The sequence below is a fragment of the Peromyscus leucopus genome, chromosome 22 (genome assembly GCF_004664715.2).
Source record: "Peromyscus leucopus breed LL Stock chromosome 22, UCI_PerLeu_2.1, whole genome shotgun sequence".
Classification (NCBI taxonomy): Eukaryota; Metazoa; Chordata; class Mammalia; order Rodentia; family Cricetidae; genus Peromyscus; species Peromyscus leucopus.
Window position 1 is genome coordinate 9,873,856 of NC_051081.1, and position 20,549 is coordinate 9,894,404.

Consider the following 20,549-nt stretch of genomic DNA (forward strand, 5'->3'; position numbering starts at 1 on the left):
ATACTGTAAGTACTGTTAGGCATGGAATTTTACACACAGATAGACACAAATGAATACAGAAAGAGAGAGAGAGAGAGAGAGAGAGAGAGAGAGAGAGAGAGAGAGAGAGAGAGAGAGAGAGAGAGACTGAGACAGAAAGGGATAGAGAGAGAGGGAGGAAGGGAGAGGACACACTGTGTTAGCTAGTATTATGTCAACTTGACACAAGCTACAATAATTGAAAAGGAGGGACCCTCAAATGAGAAAATGCCTCCATAAGACAGATTGTAAACAAGCCTGTAGGGCATTTTCTTAATTAATGATTGATGTTGGAGGGCCCAGCTAATGATGGATGGTGGCATCCTTGGGCTGATAGCTCTAGGAGCTATAAGAAAGCAGGTTGAGCAGGCTGTAGGAAGGAAGTCAGTAAGCAGCACCCTCCTTAAACTCTGCATCAGCTCCTGCCTCCATGTTCCTTCCCTGTTTGAGTTCCTGCTTTGACTTCTCTCGATGATGAGCTGTTACTTGAAATGTAAGTGAAACAAATCCTTTCTTCCTCAAGTTGCTTTTGGTCATGGTGGTTCATCATGGCATTAGAGACCTAACTAAGACAATATATGTGTATATAAAATCACTGTATATGATATATATATGCACATGTGTGTGTGTGTGTGTGTGTGTGTGTGTGTGTGTGTGTGTGTGTGTGTGTGTGTAAAACACAGTTTGCAATTACCTGTGATCCAAAGGACAATCAGACTGAGGAAAAATGCATTACCACCTTATACTTCAAGTTCCCTCAAAGTTATCTAATTATTCATCCTCACTCACTCTCCACTCTTCTCTATCTCTATATACCTTCCTTTCCTCTTTATACCTTCCTCTTTCCCTCATCTTTTTTCTTTCTCTTTTATCTCTCTTTTCTTATCCCTCATTATTTTCATGGAATTAGGAGTTAATTTCTATGTTACATACATAAACTCAAATTATCCATGTGTTCTTGTTATTTTATAGGGTGTAGATTTTACTATATTATAAAATCTTGCTTTTTGATTTGATGTAAAATTAAAGAAAGTTGTACAGGTTTATAGTAAAGACATTCTAGATAGTGAACTGCTTTATTACCCCCAGAATAAAACTGTCTAACACTGTAAATATTAAACTAGTTTCTATTGATACTCACCTGATTATGACAAAAAAAATATGCTGAAAACCATTTGTCTAGTCAAGTACTAACTCCTATAGTGGTGTTAGAGCTTCCAGTAGAAAATTAAAGATGGGTCTATCTATTGAATGTTGGGAGGTTCAACTCAGAACAGCATTCCATCACTGAAATAGATGAGCCTACATTTGATGTACCCCTTTTAGGATGTGAATCAGTGTACAGGGAAATTAGAATTGTTGGTGAATGTTTTTCTAAATATAAAACAAAGCAGTAGGTCCCCATCCCAATCATGCCAAAGCAGAGATCAATGTTCTTTGGGCAGCCTCAGACACACCTCCTGTTTTAGACTAAAATCAATCACCACCTCTGTTATTATTTACTACACTTTTAAAAATCAACTCATTGGGGGCTGGAGAGATGGCTCAGAGGTTAAGTGCACTGACTGCTCTTCCAGAGGTCCTGAGTTCAATTTCTAGCAATCACATGGTGGCTCACAACCATCTATAATGGAATCAGATGCCCTCTATGGCATGTAGGCATACATGCAGACAGAGCACTCATACCTAAAAAAATACATAAATAAATAAAATTAATAAAAAGAATTTAAAAAATCAACTCATCTTTATAACTTTATCTTCCTTGGATTTACAGATTTCAATTAGTAGTGATGAGGCAGGAGTATTAGAAATTTGTGGAGTAATACAGCAGAAGTGCCCTCTCTTTCAAGATTACCAGATCTTTCTATATGAAATTCTTTATATGCATTTCCATCTTTTCTTTCTTCATTCTCCACCCCATCCCTCCCTTCTTTATTCAGACATTTATTGAGGGTGATGTCAAACCCAGCCTGCTCTCTGTCTTTGCATGGGAAGTTTGACTGATGCAGACATGGCCCTTTATCAGCCCATCATCTATGCCTGCATTTACAAAAAAAAAAAAAAACTCAGAAAAGTTCAATAGTTATGACAAAGAGCCCCAATCCTACAGTATTTGTCATATTGTCTTTTAAAAGAATGAGTTTGCCAGGATAGAAAGCAACTGAGTAACTGCTTTAATAAAAATAAAGTCTTTATAAATCAAATCTGAAAAGCAACAGTGGGCAAGGCAATGATTTCCTGGCACTGTTGAATTTTAAGATGATAGACTATCATACTGAAATTTGACAAGCCTGCACTTTGTCAGAAAGGACAGCAGTACAATTCTGCTCTTACTTCAGTGTATGCTGCAAAATATGCTGCCCTTATAAGAGCCCCTCAACTTTGGCTCTGGGGTATGCCTAATGAGTAGTCAAGGAAGATCTTTTCTACCTGCTGTTAGAATTCCTCTCCCTGGGAAACTGTGAGTGAACGCATCATCATTACTAATTGACATCTCTAAATCCAAGGAAGATAAAGTTATAACAATGAGTTGATTTTTAAATTCTTTTTATTGATTTATTTATTATGTATTTTTTTTAGGTATGAGTGCTCTGTGTGCATGTATGCCTACATGCCTTAAGAGGGCATCTGATACCATTATAGATGATTGTGAGCCACTATGTGGTTGCTAGAAATTGAACTCAGGACCTATGGAAGAGCAGTCAGTGCACTTAACCTCTGAGCCATCTCTGCCCAGTCACTAAGAAGGAGAATATGCTTATTTTAAACACAGTACCTCTACTCTTGTTTTCTTTGAGAGCACTAGTGCAGTCAATCTCCATCGTGTTATTTCCAGCTTCCAGAAGAATCATACTGTTGCAACTCTTCGTTTCATACACTGAATATAATGAGAAATTAAGTTCTTTCACAATTATAACAATAACAACAACAATAATAATAGTTAATACTATTACTAGTTGTTAACCATTTGATTGTGAAATGTCTCCTGATAAGACCCACATGCTGAAGGCTTTGTCCTCAGTTGGTATCTATTGACAGGTGACTGATTGGATCTTGAGAGTTAAGTTAATCAGTTGTTTTATGTGACAGAAGAATATGGGCCAGACAGAGCTACATCAATATTATCATATGTAAGAAGCCAGATTGCAAAGAGGATTGGATACCCTTCCCCTTTTGGGCATTTTTCAAAAAAAGCATGTACTATACACACTTGGTACAAGTAGGAATTGTATAAATATCCTACAATATGTTATGGGCCTCATTATCCAGGTCTTTGGGGATTCTATTTAAGGCCTCTAACATCATCAGTTTATTTATTTATAACTGGATTCACAGATTGATGGTATTTTTGTAAGATTCTAAAAACTAGTGGGTAAGTTGGAGGAGATAAGCCACTGTGGGTTTGCTTTTGAAAAGTACATCTTGGCCCTTGTTTGTTCTTTCTGCCTTCTGCACAGTATTTTGGTAGAACCATGATATTCTGTCTCACTGCACATGGCCCCACATCATGTTGGCTTTCTCAAAAGAGCCAAATGAAAAGCTGTAACCCAACCATGCTCACCCACTGTCAGGTGAACCTTCTATGCTTGAAGTGGATTTACTCAGCTATTCTGTCATAGTGATGAAATGTGATAACTCATCCTTAACTCTCCCATGTGTGGGGAGAGTGCTACTCATGTGGTTGTTTCATATATCAAGTCTTCAGTTCTGGGAAATAACAAATTCTATTCCTCATAGGCCATGAGTATACCAGGACCCAATCATTATTATGATGCTATAATAAATCAACTTGATATTTCTTACCTATACCCAGTGTAGAATTTTCACCCTTTGTTGGTACACCTGAGTATTCATCCAATATGTGGCGTTCCACTTGGTGAAGTACCATGGTAGCTCTTTTTGCAAAGTTCTTTTTGGATTCACGTTCACTCCACTCTCCCTTTCCAAAAATATAGCCAATTATATAGATTCTTATCAAAACTTAAAGAACAAGGAATGTGACCAAGTTTTGCTGCCTGGTGCCAGAAGCTAACAACATTAGCCATTGTGCTATGGGATGAGTGATACATTATTGACATTTTATGAAAGTCTTTGACTGAAAGATAAAATACTATAAATCCACCCCAAATTTTCTCAATTTCCATGGACATATTATTGTAGTTAATTCCCAGTGGTAGAAGGTTGTCTTGGACATGTTAGAAGGGTGAGATATGTCACAGTCACAGATATTTTATAAGTTAGTTGTAGGTATAACAGCTCCCCATATCATGACAACAAAAACTACTATGCATATATTTCCAGGTTTACCTGGGGCAGAGGACAAAATAGACTATGAATAAGAAGTACTCTATAATAAGAATGAGTATCGGTAGGGCTTATGTAAGAGAATTACACAGCAAGACAAACTAGATGATTTCCAAACCAAGATATTGCTCCACTCACCCAAATATCTGCTTGTGTTCCTATTTTCTTCCCATTGTTCACTGAAAAAAAAGCCACACTTAAATCAGATATGGAAAACACCACATCTTCACAATTATTTTCCAATCACCCTCATGCTGGATATTTTCCTGGTTGCTCTGCAGCCCATCCATGTTCTTATTGTTGTTTTTGTTGCTGTTTATTTAGTTGGCATTGGAATTTTTTAAGAGAGAAAGAACATATAGTTGCATGTATAATGAGAGGAAAGGATCAAAGAGAAGTTGTAGGAGAGGGAAAAACATGATAAAAATGTATTCTCAAGATAAGTTCTTAAAAATGTATTTTCAAAATAAATTCTCAAAAATAAATAAAAACATTAAAAAAGAAGTTGAAAATGTACCCTACAGCTGAATTTTAAGTTATATCTTCTATCATAATACATATGTAAATGGTCTTTGTTCATATACCATGCTGTTTTCCTTTTGTATCATTTCCTACTTCTTACCAAATCTTTTATCATTCCCAAGCCCTTGCTACTATTGTGATGTATTTTTACATTGGATCTTAGACATGCTTTTACTATGTTAGGATTTTAGAAGGGAAATAGTATCTTTGTTGTGCAGCTATGTCCTCTGAATTGAAACCTGCTCTTCTGGATAAGACCCATTAAAACTCAGTAAGTAAACAAAATTCAAAAGCCTCAAAGAAGTTTATGAAACTTAGAATATTCTCAAGCCCCTCTTCCCTTGGTTATATAAGCAGTAACAATTGCTGAGGAGAGAAGATTCTCTAGTTAGATCAGATGAATTGCTTTAAAAATGCATTCAGGGAGCTCCATATCTGTGGAGAGTTGTAATCTCTGTTGTGTGGGCTTTTTGAAATAGCTCCTATTAGTAACCACTCAATGACAGTCTTGTAAGTAATTCTAGAAAACTCACTGGCTCAGTAAGTTAGATGTGGGTAGAATCATTGGTGAATAACTTATTCATATCATCCATGAAAAGTCATATGGCATCAACAAAACCAGAGATGATTTTTGAAAGCAACAGCAGTGTGGCCCCTGTATTGGATTGTAGGACATGTAGCAGTGTCTGGTGTTTGTGATGATGGATGTCTGCAGAGGCAATCCCAATATGGCTACCTTTCCTCAAATAGTAAGGCATAATGTGCCTTCTTGCTGTAGTGGTGGTGGCATGCTCCCTGTGATGTAAGATAGGATATGCAACTGAGGGTAAGCTGCCTGAGAGTGGAGTGTCCGTGGAAGGAATCACAGAGTGGCCATCTTCTACTTGGTATGTAGTGGCAGGCATCATTGATGATTGGAGTCCATCAAGGTATTGTAGGAAAGCCAACCAACCTGATGATGGAGTAGAAAACATATTACAATCCTTGAAATTAGCATATGTGGGAGGAGGTCATAAGCAATCTGTGGCATCCATTGCTTGACCTTTGTTGTGTGCATAAAGACATGCAACTAAGTTCAGGTCTCTTCCCAGAAAGAGCTTGGCAGATAAGAGAGGAATCACACTGAGAAAGAGTATTGCATTAGTCTCTTGATTTGGCAGGGAAAGCAGAAAAGTGGGAATATAAGATGTAGGTATTGGCTATTCCCTAGACCTGGCTGGATTAAAAAGTAAGAGACTATAAATTAAATCTGTGGTAAAGAACCCTACCTGGGATCCAAAACTTTGGACTCATAGAAAAAATAAAGTAATAAGTGAAAGATAGCAAGATAAAATTAGAGAAGATAGTACCAGATTTGACTTGAAATAGAAAGGAAGAGAAATACACAATTTACAGTTAGACAACACTTGTATTAATTGCTGAGAATGAAAAACAATGATAATCACAGCCAGACAATATTTTTATTAATAACTGAGAATAAAAAACAATGATAATCATCTCACATGGATTAGGGAAGTCTTTTAAATAAACAAATAAAATATAAAAGATATTTTATAACCTTGCTAATGAGGCTATAGAAGAGACTGGTGGATGTGATCAGTCTGAGTGCTAGGAAAGCTAAAAATTTATTATTATTATTATTATTATTATTTCATATCTATCCATGAGACAAAGAATGCATAATCTGAAAGTCAAAAAAAGTCTTTAATGGGATGTCATAGAGAAGCTGTTGGTGACATCTGTTCATCAGCAGGTAAGGCCTCATTAACAATATTGATTGAAACACACTAGAAGAAGGGCAGTCATTGCTGAAGAAAATAGGCATTAAAGAGGTGTCATTTGTTTCTTTGACTGATGAATCTATTTCTTCTACCAATAGCTGAGGCACCCCCAACTGGATCAGGCCCTCTGGATAAGTGAGACAGTTGATTAGCTTGATCTGTTTGGGAGGCATCCAGGCAGTGGGACCGGAACCTGTCCTCAGTGAGTGAGCTGGCTGTTTGGAACTTGGGGCTTATACAGGGACACTTGGCTCAGCCTGGGAGGAGGGGACTGGACCTGCCTGGACTGAATCTACCAGGTTGAACTCAATCCCCAGGGGAGTCTTTGCCTTCAAAGATATGTAAAATTAAATTAAATTATAAAATTTAAAAAAAAGAATCCAAAAAAAAAGAGGCATCATTTGATGTCCAGCTAATTGGCTCTTATAAGATGGTGTTCAGAGATTTCACAAAGATGTTGCTCTATCAGGTGACTTGGACCTGACATGGACCTAGAGGAATTTGAGAAGGGGAAACATCAAAAGTTCTTGCATGAAAAAAAATATAATTTTTTAAATTGTTCACTAAAATCAATTTGTAAATGAAAGCACTGCCTCTTCATGCAGCATTATTTAAAGCATGATATTCTGTGTGACCTGAGCAGTAAAATATATTGTGAATCTTGAGAAGCTGATTTATCATTGCTGTAGAAAGAAGTTGCACACGAAGAAAGGCTTGGGAATATTAGCATGAACTCAAGGGGTTTACTGTGAATACAGATTGACATGTGAACTGAATTTGGTATTATTTCCAGATAAAGAAGCTGTGAAGTTGTGAAGAAAATCAGAGCTGTCCATTTGTAGAACAAGGGAAGAGACCTGTATTGGAGACAAATTTGGAAGGTTTTTATTTGGAAATATTTATTTGATCCCATGGACTAGTTGGCATTGCATTGTAAAATGTCAAATACAGCAAAGGGATGAAGATATAAAAATAACTCTAATATTCCAGCCAATTGTAGCATAGCTGTTATAAGCTATATCCACCCACCTGCCCTTGCATAATGGAAAAAATGTATGTATAGACTTACCGTAACAATTAGGATCATCAATATCAATAATGCGAGCTACCCAGTTGAAGATAGGGTATTTTATTATACAGCTGCATGTGTAAGTTCCAATTTTATTTTTACAATATGACACATCCTTGCACAGCAGCACATCCAATAGACACTCATTAATATCTGCAAATGAAGAAAAATCACTTGCTTTCTCTTGCCTGTAGAGTTTCTTTTTTTTTTTTTTTTTTTTTTTTTTTTTTTTTTTTTTTTTTTTTTGGTTTTTCGAGACAGGGTTTCTCTGTGTAGCTTTGCGCCTTTCCTGGAACTCACTTGGTAGCCCAGGTTGGCCTCGAACTCACAGAGATCCGCCTGGCTCTGCCTCCCGAGTGCTGGGATTAAAGGCGTGCGCCACCACCGCCCGGCTGCCTGTAGAGTTTCTACTGCTATATTTCATTTGTAAATTTACCAAACAATAACCTTTGTTCTTTGTTAGGATAAATCAATATGATAAAGATGACAGTTCTCCTTGAATTAATTTATAAATGTAATGCAATTCTCCTTCAGAAACTGTTTTTATTATGTCTCCAAATACATACCAAAAGCAATTTAAGAAAGTAATGGCTTATTTTGACTTGTGATGTAAGTGTGGGAAACAGTCATTGATAAAAGGAAGACATAGCTACAGGTATAGTTGGTCACACTGCATAAGTAACCAGGCTTCAGAGAGAGATGAATACTGGTACTAAGCTGATTTTTCTCTTTGTTGCCTTTTCATTTAGTCTGGAATTCAAGTCTATGGAGTCCTGTCATTCACATTCAGGGTACATCACCCTTCCTCATTGAAGACTCACTGGAAAGATCCTTACAGAAATGCCCACAGGTGTTATTCCAAATACAGTCAAGTTGACAGTGAAGATTAATTATCACAAATATCAATAAAAAACACACATGTGCTTTACAGAGTAACACGCCCAAGCAATAATACCCAGAGAACTATGAGGTGGGCAGCAGCAACCTTCCAGACGTTGAAGTATCCTATATAATACTCAGAATAGTGATGAGGTACTAGTAAATGAATGAAAAAAATGAATAGTGGAATAGATTAAAAGCTGAGAAATGGATTTTAGGGCAAGGTGATGGTGGCAGTAATTTCTCCAATACTGTGATACACCTCCAAAGTAAGGATTGAGTAGCTTCTTTAAGGCTGATTCATGTAGTTTGTCAAATTGACTCAAAGCATACACCCAGCAACAAGGGAATGGTAGTGGTTTAAATAATAAATATTCCCTACAGGCTCAAATATTTGAATAATTACTCTCTGTTGGTAGCACTGTTTAAGAAGGCTATTTGAATAAGAATAACACTGAGGTCAGTCTTCAAGTATTTATGGCATTGTCCCACTTTCTCCTGGATCCTTCTGATTCCTGTGTGTATTTGAGATGTGATATATCATCTCTGACTGCTTCATGCTATGGCTTTCCCTGGACTTTGGGACATTATAGACTTTGTCCCTGGAACCATAAGCCAAAACAAGCATTTTATTCCATGCATTGCTTTTGGTTATGTCATTTATAACAGCAACAAAAGTATAATTAACACAGAAGTTGAGGGGCTGAAGAGATAGATCAGTGTTTAAGAGCACTGGCTACTCTTGAAGAGGACCCAAGTACAATTCCCAGAATCCAAATGGCAACTTTTAACCATCTGTAACTTCAGTTCCAGTGGAGTGGACCTCTTACCTCCTTCCAGCCTCCATGGGTACCACATGAAGATGACACACAGACATGCATGCAGATAAACACCAATATACATAATATAAAACAGAAAATGAAGTTGATACTATGAAGTGGAGTTATTGCTGTGATTGTCTTGACCATGCTGTCCTTTTGAGGAAAGTGGAAGACTTTGGAAGTCTGGACTAGAAACCTGGTTGGCTCTATAAGCAGAGCTTTATTAGCTGTTATTGAAGGATCTCAAAACACAATAGCACAAGGAGTAGTGAGGACATTAGAGGTCTGAGGCAGAGGAGAGATCTCAGAGAGAAATAAGTTCTCTGTTAGTCCCTGGATTAGAGGCTACTTGTGTTATACTTCAGTAAAGAATCTAGATGTTTTCTGCCCTTTTTCTGATCATTGGTACACATCTAAACTTAAAAATAATTGACTAATTTACTCATCAGAGGACATTTCCAGGCAGCGCAGTTCTGAGTCTGTGCCTGGTTATTACTGATTATCTCACTCACTTCTATAAGGAAAGCAGGGCAGAAAGAAACTTAAAGTATTCACTGTAGAGAGAAAAGAATCCTAGAAAGTTTATCAATGCCCCCAAAGAGGCTGTGATTGTTGGAGGTTAGAACCTCAAGGTTAGACCTCTTGCTCTGCACTGGAACAATGAAAAGGAGCCCTGAGGACAAGACTACAATCAGCTACTGAAATGAGAAAAAAGAAGACCTAAAGAGCTTTTTTGTGAGAATGCATAGCAACTACGTTGCAAATCTGATCCAAGGAGGCAAGGACCCATCCTGAATGGCAGCAGAACTTGGCACTTTTGTCACCAAGTTATCAGCTTTGGAGGCATGAACAGTGCAAGAATGAGGGTGTTTTGGACTCTTTCTGTGGATTCTGGGACCTCCTGGGGGAAGGCAAAGTGGGCCAGGGCATGCATTCATGAGAGAAGGCCATGAGAGCCTACTGTGTGGATTTGTAAAAGTGAAACCTGTATTGCAGTGGAGATCTCAAGTGTTGGAGTTGCCAGAGCTATGAGATACCTGCCAAGAAGAACTTAACGCAAGGAGTAGAACCAGCTCAAGAAAGAGAGAACTATGTTGAGGCAGCAAGCCCAGAGGAGCAGAGCCATCTAAGTCCTTATCAGCTAATGACCCAGATACCAGACATAGAGCTTCAGCATTTGAGATTTACCCTGTTGTGTTTCATATGCTTTGTGTGACCTTTCCTCACTATGTCCCCACTACTCCCCTTTGGAAAGTAATGTATGCTCTGTGCCATCGCATGTATGAAGCCTACAATTTGTGCTTCGGTTTTACAATGGTCACAGTTAAGAGACCATTGAGTCTCAGAATAGAATTTTAACTTTGGACTTTTGAGCATTGTATAGACTATAAGGGACTAGGGGAATATTTAAAGTTGGTCTAAATGCGTTTTGTCACACAAGATGCCCATGAACCTATGACAGCCAAGGTATCAAATATAACAGTTTAAATAAAAGGGACATATGGCTGGCTACTTGTAGTACCTGTTACCATATCAAAACTCATGCTGTCCTCTAGGCCCCCTCAGTATCACAAATACTTGATATACATTTCAAAGTTCATGCTAGCATCCTAGCCCTTCTTACCTCCTCCCCTACTCTAATCTCCCTCCCGCTCATTGGATATCCCCCAGCTACTCATTCTCCTTGCAGCCCTGCCCTCCTCTCTCTCTGTTTTGCTCCTCTCACTGTGTTTTCTCTATTCTCCATCCCCTGCTAATCTCCCCTCTCCTGCAGATAGCCATGTCCATGTCCAGTCTTCTGGCCATGTTAAATTTTCTTTCTCTCTCCACTTTGGACCCTTCCAGATGTCTCTGGCTATTCTCTATCTCATATATCTCCAAAAAAAAAAAAAAAACCTTCCCCTGTAACCATACGATGAAGCAGTCATGTCATCTGTTTATACAAATACCTGATGCCATGCTTATTCCCATCATTGTAGACTCCTTTCCTGGAACCATAAACCAAACCAAACTGTTTCTTCTGTATGTTACTTTTGGTCATGGTGTTTATCACATTAACAAAATTTACCTAATAGAAGAATAAATTCAGGATAAAGGAGCTCACTATTAGAAATGGATAAGGGATTAAAGGTGTGCGCCACTTTAATCCCAGCACTCGGGAGGCAGAGGCAGGCAGATCTCTGTGAGTTCAAGGCCAGCCTGGGCTACCAAGTGAGTTCCAGGAAAGGTGCAAAGCTACACAGAGAAACCCTGTCTCGAAAAACAAAAAACAAAAAAGAAGAAATGGATAAGGGTAATGTTGAAAGAGAATACTACTTAAAGCTTTTCTGACACAATGCTCATACTGTCTCAAGAGACAGGTGGAAAGAGAGAGAGGCATCAATACTTATATATCAAGGAATAGATTTGGCTTAAAGACTGCAATTATCTTTCTAGCAGGGATACATTTAATAAAATAGGGTGAGGGCCAAGAAAAGCTTAAGAAATTCTCAGAGAAAGTAGATGTGATGTAAATGATCTACAAAGGACCAGAACTGATGTTGATAACAAAAAAAAAGTGTCAACTTCTGACTTTTCTAAGGTTACCAATCTACTTCTATCTTTAGGAATATTACTGATTTTTTTCTTTATAAATAACTCTCTTGTTCCCACTGCCCATATGTTCCTGGTCCAATTCGAGGTTCTAGGACATAAGAACTTAGAAATCTCAGCAGGTTCTCCCAAAATTCTGATTTCTTCCCATAATAACATGACCAGTTTTTGTGAACATCCATTTTCACTGCTGGCAGACCAAAGTTGAAGTTTAAGAGAGGAGACTGTTTAATGATTAGTGTTAATTGTCAAATTGATGCAACTCTAGAACTAGAGTTGTGATTATTAGTTTTAATTGTCAGCATGACAGAAGGTAGAATTGTCTGGGAAGGGATTCTCAATGAGGAATATTGTAGATTCTGTTAGCTTGTGGGCATGCCTCTAAAGGATTCATTTTATTGAGTTAATTGCTGTGGGATGACCTTCTACCCTGAATGTGAACAGAACCATTTCTTGAGCTGGGCCAAAGACTGAGTGAAAAAGGAGACAGCTGCCTCATATCTGGCCTTAAATCATTCATTCTTCCTCTGTTCATGATTGTGGCTGTGAATAGCTGTTTAATGTTTCCTCCACCTTGATTTTCCTATAGTGATGGACTATAATCTGGTATATTGAGCTAAGACAAACTATTACTTCTCAAAGTTGCTTATTTCAGGGTATTTTGTCACAAGGAAAATGAAACAAAGAGGGCTACAGATCAAAGATTTCTTGATCCAAAGAGTCACATGGTCCTTGTCTGTCCAAAGAGTATAACACAAGCACACTTGGTTAATACCTTTACATTGTCAATGATTCTTCTAAAGATCTCTGAAATCTGCATGATCTATCAATGTTTGATCAAGGGTCATAAGAATTTTCAATAACAATTAAACTAAAACTTTATGCTCTTTGTTTTTTGTTGTTGTTTTTTGTTTTTGTTTTTTTGTCAACATGGCACAATGAAGGCTCTTTTTGAAAAAGGGACCTCAGTTGAAAAAATGCTTTCATAGATTGTTGTATTTTTGTGAAGAGACATTATGAAAAAGGCAACTTATGAAAGAAAGCATTTGATGGGGGCTTATCATGACATGAAGCATGGCAGTTGACAAGCACACATGGTGCTAAAGCAGTAATTGGGAGATTACATCTCAGTTGATCCATAGCTAACTGGGAGGGTCATGAGCTTTAAAACCTCAAAGCTCCCACCCCCCAGTGCCACACCTTCTTCAACAAGCCCACACCTCCTAATCTTTCCAAATATTTCCACCAACTGGAACACAGCAGTTAAATGTATGAGCCTATGGAGAACATTCTCATTCAAATTGCTACATTATGTAAGCCTCTAAGAGCAATCAAGTAAGCAGCACACCTCCATGGTTTCTGTTTCAGTTTCTATATCCGGTTTCCTGCCTTGAGTTCCTGGCTTCTGTCTGTAATAGAATGTTACCTCGAAGTGTAGGATGAAAGAAACCCTTTCCTTCCCAGGTTGCCTACAGTGTTAATCACAATAATGAGAAGCAAATGAACACAGACTCCTTTACCTTCACATTTCACATGGGGCTCAATAATTATTCTGTTATCAGGTCCTGTCCAGAATCCATCTTTACAAATACAATGAGTGCTGTTGTAGCAGGAGGCATTTTCATGGCATTGAGGGCAGGATGCTGCAGGGAACACACAGTACATTTATGCATTGTCTCATGTCTTTTGAGGGATTTCTTTGTATCCATCCCACTGTTTGATATAAATGCTCACAATGACTTCCCATGGCCATATTCTTTTTTTTTAAATATTTTTTTAAGTTTTATTTATTTATTATGTATACAGCATATATGACCGCAGGCCAGAAGAGGGCACCAGATCTCATTACAGATGGTTGTGAGCCACCATGTGGTTGCTGGGAATTAAATTAGGACCTCTGGAAAGTCAGTCAGTGCTCTTAATCTCTGAGCCATTTCTCCAGCCCCGCCATATTCTTATATAAATATCTATTTTCCAAACGGTAAAATTTCAATTAGGAGGCCTTACTTTTCCTTCCCTAGGAACTTTCTTTAGCCATCAAGTCTTCATTCATCACCAGAGGACAAGTTAGTAATGCCTTCCCATCAGTAGTGGCTCCTTATATCAATGACTGACAGGAATGGGTCTACAGAAGACTCAGCTTCAAGAGCTGTGGAGATGCCTCGGTTGCCTGTTTAAATATGCCCTAAAGTAATATTGATCTGTAAGTATGATGACCTGAGTTCAAAACATGTATCAAAATGCCAGAAATGACACAAGTTTAGTGCAAGAGCAGAAGCTAGCATCTTTCAGCTCTCTTCTGGGGAACCAATTATCATGTGTGGATTTTGTCTTCTTCATAATTATGGTATCTTATCATAGTGATATCAGGAGCATCAAATGCAATCTCATATGTAGTTGTTCAGATAAGTGATGTAAACAATGATGGTGACGATGAAGATGTTAGAGATAGGACAATGGTACTTAATATAAAGATCATAAAAAGTTCAACACTTAACAGTGATCACTTCACTTCCAGGGTAGATAATTCCATACCCCACTATCTTTTACCCCAGTTTAATCTATGAATAGACTCACCTGAAGTATTCTTCAGTTGTAATATTGACCAGACAAGCAGGACACCAAGAGCTAAAAAAGAAATATGAGGAAATATTCTAACTGGGTTCCTTTGGGGCCCTAGCTCTGCTTGCGAGTATTACAATCTTTGGCTGCCTTATAGAGAAGACTCTTAAACTCATCCACATTAGTTCACTACAGTGGTCATGGTAAATTGTGATGAGTATTGCATTACTGAAAAAGAGAAAATATATCTTATTGTAGCTGTGAACCCACCAGTGAACCCATATGTACCTCCAAGGCTGGTTCATAGTTTCCACACCCACAAGCTCTGTTCTATATTTAAGACTCCCTCTTATCAGTGTAGGCTTCTAAGCCCACATTGTGTATGAATCTAAATCCAATCACCATATGAAGAAAATTACAATGCAAAAAGAATGCATATGTTGGGTGACTTTTCTAGTCGAATCTGTTTTTATTATTCTCAGAAAAAGAAATGCTCTGGTTTATTTTGTCAACAACACAAACCTGTCATAGCTTGGAAGAGGGAATATTTATTGAAGTATTATTTGCTCCAATTGGCCTGTAGACAAAACTGCAGGTATTTTCTTGATTAGTAATTTATGTGGGAGGGCCCAAGGCACCACAGGCACTGCCACCCCTGGGCAGGTGGCCCATAGTTGTATAAGAAAGCTAGCTGAGTAAGCCATGGGAAACAAGCCAATAAGCAAGATTCTTCTTTGGTCTCTGCTTCATTTCATTCTTTGTGTTCTTGCCTTGAATTCTCTTTATGAGAATTGTAATTGTAAGCTAACATAAAGCCTTTCCTCCCCAAATTCTTTATTTTTACCACAGGATCAGAAAGCCAACTGGGACAAGAATCTAATAACAATCCAAAGGAATTACTCTACCTAAGTCTACCTTGGTGATCCAATTAGTTTAATTGAGGTTACTTCCAGGAGCATGTGTGAGGTCTTACTTATAGGAATATGGTCAACTGAAGTACAGGTATGCCACCAAAGAGTTTCTTTCCCAACACAGGAATCATTACTGCTTATTTGCCTTTTGGGGAACAGGCAACAAACATGCTCTATGAAGCCCCATCTCCATAAGGGAATGTTAGTGAATTTAATGTTGTGAAAGTGTTCTTTCAGTATCAGTATCAGTATCAGTATGATCTGATTCAAATGTTCCAGGCATGTATGCCATGAAAAGAGTACTGGGTCCACAAGAAGGTGAAATTGATTTCAATGCTATATTTTATATAATATGAGGGTTTAGACATTAGCATTGTACCATCTACTCATGTGTAATTAGAAAAATATATATTGCTATACACGTTATTTAAAATACTCTACATTTTGTGTGTATTGAGTCTCTGATCTAGTACAAGTTTCAGAAATGTGGTACATCTTCACTCACACTGAACATATTCCTTGTGCCCAAGTGATGCACATGGCTGATAGTGATAGTGTTTATAGGGGACATTTAACCTGCAGTAATGTTGATGTTCTCAGGAAGATGAGTGAAAAGTAGAAAAGTACAGACCATATGTATTGGACCTCATAACCTCTAGCTCATGCAAAAAGCTTCACACACTACTTCACAGATGTCATGAGAACTAAGTCTTCTCCATCCTGGGACCAGAACTTTCCAGATAACAGACCCGCAAATGTAGAATGACTGAAGCCAGAAACATTCCACTGTGCACTATATAAGCCCATAGCTATTCCATATACCCTTGATGCAGGAGTGTCCTCAGGACCTTTCCTTCACCTGCACAAACAAAAATATGAGACAAAAACTATCCTCTAAGTCTAGCTCAAGTGTCCTGCTCCTGGGGCTATTTACTTGGGCATAATAGTTTTCTTCTCCCTACTCTCATATAGGGTACCATAAAATAATTAATTCTGTGCTCTCTGAGGTGGGTGAAACCCGTTTCACATTATCGCTCATCTGGATCCCTGACAACCCCTTTGCCTAAAGGTTGATCTTTCTCCCACTCTCTCAATTTCCACTTCTCCTCCCTCCCCAAATTCTACCAAGGAGGACCCTGAAAATACAAGGAAAGTGTTACATTGAGATTAAATAGCCATGCTTTGTAGATATCTGATTCTGCTGATATGTTTTGAAACAGATATTTTTACTGCTCATAGAAAGCAAATGTTAGAGTTAAAAAGGAAAGTTAGGGTTAAGACTGTGACACTGAAAACTCTGAAAATAAATAATAGGGATTACAGGTAAATATGAAATAAGCAAGCTGACCAGATAAGAGGAAGTAGAGTGCTCTGGGAAAAAAAAAAACAGCCCTGCAGTCTCCAATTGACTCACCATCCTTTCTCGGGAACATATACAAGACACTGTGGCAATCTAATCTATGTTTGCATCTAATTGCAACACACTAAATTCTGGATAAAGACAGCTTCTAAATGTCTCCAGCTACTCTAAGACCACTCTAGCCAACCTCACAAAGAAGGAGCTAAACCTTGGGTAAATAAGAAAACCCACAACTACTCTTGATATCTCTGATGAAAAATAGCAACCCCTGTCCAGTCAAGACAATAGTTCATTAAAACTAAAGCCGATCACACAGTGTGAAAATAAGAGAAGGCAGTTTAATTGATGAAGAGCCATGCCAAGATTGAGAGTTAGCTGATTAAGCAAAACCCAATAGATGATATGATGGCTGATCTTGGTTATCAAATGGGTAAAGAGGGCCTTAGTTGAAGAATTTCTTTATTACATTTACTTGAGGACAAGAATATGAGGCATTTTTTGATTGCTGATTTGCACTGCATAGAAAGTACGATATACACATTCATCTCCAGGTGAAGTTTGCCTCCATCATCACAGGGCACTTAATGATGATTTTAATATTCATACTCACCTTCCTGGTCTTTTCTGGCCCTTCATATAAGACAAAAAACTCCGAAGTGGGGCAATGACAGAGAAGGAAGTGAACCAAATTGAGCAACCAAAAGAGATAGAAACAAAATATAAAACTATTTAGTAAACTGTGATGTGCAATTAATCATTTTATGTCAGATCCAAGAACACATTGCACAATTTTAGACACTGAATATTTATTATTATTATTACTATTATGATGATGATAATGATGATGAAAATTTTGCAGATTTTTATTTTCATTCAAATCTGTGAGCTTCTCCAATAGATTGCTTTTCTGTGTAAAATGTCAGCTTTTGCTGAAAGTTTGGTTTTGTTCACTATGGGTTTTCATTTTCTTTGGTACTTATAGGCACTGCATGAGGAATCTCAAACCAAGAAATGCAATACAAACAGTTAATAGCACAGTCAAATGACACTGTTGCTAGAAAAACTAACAATTATGGGTAAGAAATGCTACAACAGCAAAGCTACAGGGAGATGAGAGTACTCTTTTCCACTTACCTGTGGTACGCAGCAGGCACCTGATTCCCATATCTCCAGTAGCCAGCATCAAAGATCTGAGAATCTATCCAACAGGACTGGGTGAGAGTTCCTGGAATGAATGAACCTATGAACAATGATCTCTTGGTGGCCAGAAAACTTAGAAGACAGATAAACAATGCACATCAAACCCATTGACTTTTATCTTTCCATCAGTAACTTCATGTGACAACCCATCTAGAGGAAAATATATGACAAAGATGACCAGAGTAGCATTGACTACAGCAGGCATGCTTACTCCTTAATCGATAGCCAAGAATCAGCATTCAGTGTAGTCAGTTCTGCTGGGATTTAAAACCCAGTTCACACATTGATGACTCCACAGTAAGGTTGTTCTTACACTCACTGTTACTATTGCTTTTCAAGTTTTCACTAACAATTACATTCATTTTGTGGAGGGCAATATTACACTTACATATGACACTGCATAGTGAAATAATGTTAAAACAAAGATCATTTATTGCTTCACATAATTGCTTCACAGTTGCATCATTTTCTATGATTTCACTTAGAGCCTAATTTTGTAGCTGGGAATATACTATGTATTATAATTAACTGTAGTCTCCATATCATGCTGTAAAGGCTTACAACTTCAGTTTTAATATCTGAAATTAGAACTTTTGAATACTATCTTATTTATGAATTTGTACCACCTCAGCCTTCATAGTCAACATTCAATTCTTCTGAAATTCACATTTTCTTTATTCCAAAAGCTATACAGTCTGGACCTGAGGACATGGCACTCTGTGCAAGAGTGTGTTCTGTGCAAGCATAAGGAGCTCAGTTGGAGTTACTAACATGTGTATATAATATGGGAACAGCTACTCATGCCTGTAACTCCAGCAGTGGAGAGTAGAGAAAATTAGATCTTTCTGGCCAGTCATCCTAGACAAAATGGCAAGTTTTCAATTTGCCTATTGATCTTGTCACAAAGGAATAAAGTGGAGAGTGAGTGAAGTCAGCTGACACCCTCTTCTGGTTTCTGTGTGGACATGCATAAGTATACACATTTATGCACTCAGAAGCATGTAACACACATGTGCACTCACACACACATGCAGACACTGGCACACGGACACAAGTGAAAGGAAGGAATAAAAACAAATAATACACAACAGGGTCCCATAAACTTCCACAGTACTGTACTCTTTCTGATATTTGGGGAGTTCTTTGCAGTTCATAGCTGCTGGGTGAAGAGTGATTTTTTTCAGGAATGTTGCCACTGGTAGATTGTCTATGTTTCAATAGATGACTTTATATCCATAGACAATTATGTATAACTAATTTTGGACTCTGGATTATTAAAAACAGAAGAGTAAGATATAAAGTTGGAGGGGCACATGAGAGGGAAGGTCTGGAAGGGGTGATTGGAAGGTGGATGTGGTCAAAATATATTGTGTGTACATGCATAAATTCTGAAAGAATAAATCCAAAAATTAAAAAGCATGCCTGCTGTGGGATTTCTTTCTGTATGCTGTGAATATATGTTGCTCTGATTCATCGATAAATAAAGCCATTTGGCCTATGGCAAGGCAGCTTAGAGGCAGACAGGAAATCCCAGTGGAGGGACAGAAAGAAAGCAGAAGAGACACCAGCCGCTGCCAGGAGAAGCAAGATGTAAAAGTACTGGTAAGCCATGGCCACGTGGCAACTTATAGATTAATAGAAATGGGTTAAGTTATAGGAGCTGGCTAGAGAGAAGCTTGAGCCATTAGACCATACAGTTTGTAAGTAATATAAGCCTCTGTGTGTTTACTTGTTGGAGCAGCTACAGGACAGGGGCAGAAAAACTTCTGACTACATTTGGGTGCCCAATGTGTTGGCTCAAGTTTCTACCTAAAACCTCAGAGAACTTAATAAGAGATTCTAAAATGGAGCTAAAAACAGCTTCCTAGTTTTGTCTCAGGCAAGCCATGAACTACAGTATGGCAGATTCATGGCATGCGAGCTTGAACACAGCATGGAGGATTCCGACTGCAGCACACACAGGTGTCTCCAAGCCATGCAGCAAACTGCATGGCCGATTTAGCTTTTGCTAGTATGGAAAAAAAAAATAAGAAAAAGTAAAAAAGAGGTTTCTGGGCTACATGATGCTGGATGGAGGCATGGACCCACTGCTTCCCAGTGTTAGCAGAGAACATGGCTCCCAGAGCTGGCAGTGAATTACCTCCACCATATTGGGAAGCTGAAATGAGCAGTCAGCAGCCAAGGCTACTGATTCAATCTTAGCCACTCAGTTTAACAATTTAACATCTCTCCTGGTCAGAGAAGATTGTAAATTCACAATAAGTCAGATTCAGATGGAATAAACCTCTAAATAGTTTATGTGTGTAAAAATGTTTGTAGGCTTAAAAAAGAGATAAAAGGGAATATATGCAGTTATATAAAGAAGTAGATTTAAATTAAAGAAATAGTAAAAATAATATAAAAATAGCCACATAAAGATGGAAATCACACACACAGTCTGGATTATGTTGTCTTTGCGATTTTTAACTGCAGAGACACATTTAACTGTAGTGGCTGCTACGTTATATATATATATATATATATATATAT

General features: G+C 38.0%; 1 protein-coding gene across 5 annotated transcripts in view; it reads right to left on the reverse strand.

Annotated features, from left to right (window-relative positions):
- LOC114684978 (adhesion G protein-coupled receptor E4-like) overlaps positions 1–20,549 on the reverse strand; it is a 67,752-nt gene that overhangs the window by 22,956 nt on the left and 24,247 nt on the right. For 3 of the 5 annotated variants that reach the window (XM_037197938.1, XM_028859532.2, XM_037197936.1), the window contains exons 2-9: positions 17,955–18,045; positions 14,565–14,615; positions 13,508–13,630; positions 7,696–7,848; positions 5,582–5,797; positions 4,462–4,502; positions 3,823–3,958; positions 2,795–2,896 (exon numbers count right to left, since the gene is read on the reverse strand). In XM_037197938.1, coding sequence (XP_037053833.1) covers positions 2,795–2,896; positions 3,823–3,958; positions 4,462–4,502; positions 5,582–5,797; positions 7,696–7,848; positions 13,508–13,630; positions 14,565–14,615; positions 17,955–18,003 — 871 coding nt within the window. In that variant the 5' untranslated portion in view covers positions 18,004–18,045. Of the gene's footprint in view, positions 1–2,794; positions 2,897–3,822; positions 3,959–4,461; positions 4,503–5,581; positions 5,798–7,695; positions 7,849–13,507; positions 13,631–14,564; positions 14,616–17,954; positions 18,061–20,549 lie in introns of all 5 variants that reach the window. The other 2 variants (XM_037197937.1, XM_037197939.1) reach the window with 2 other exon arrangements.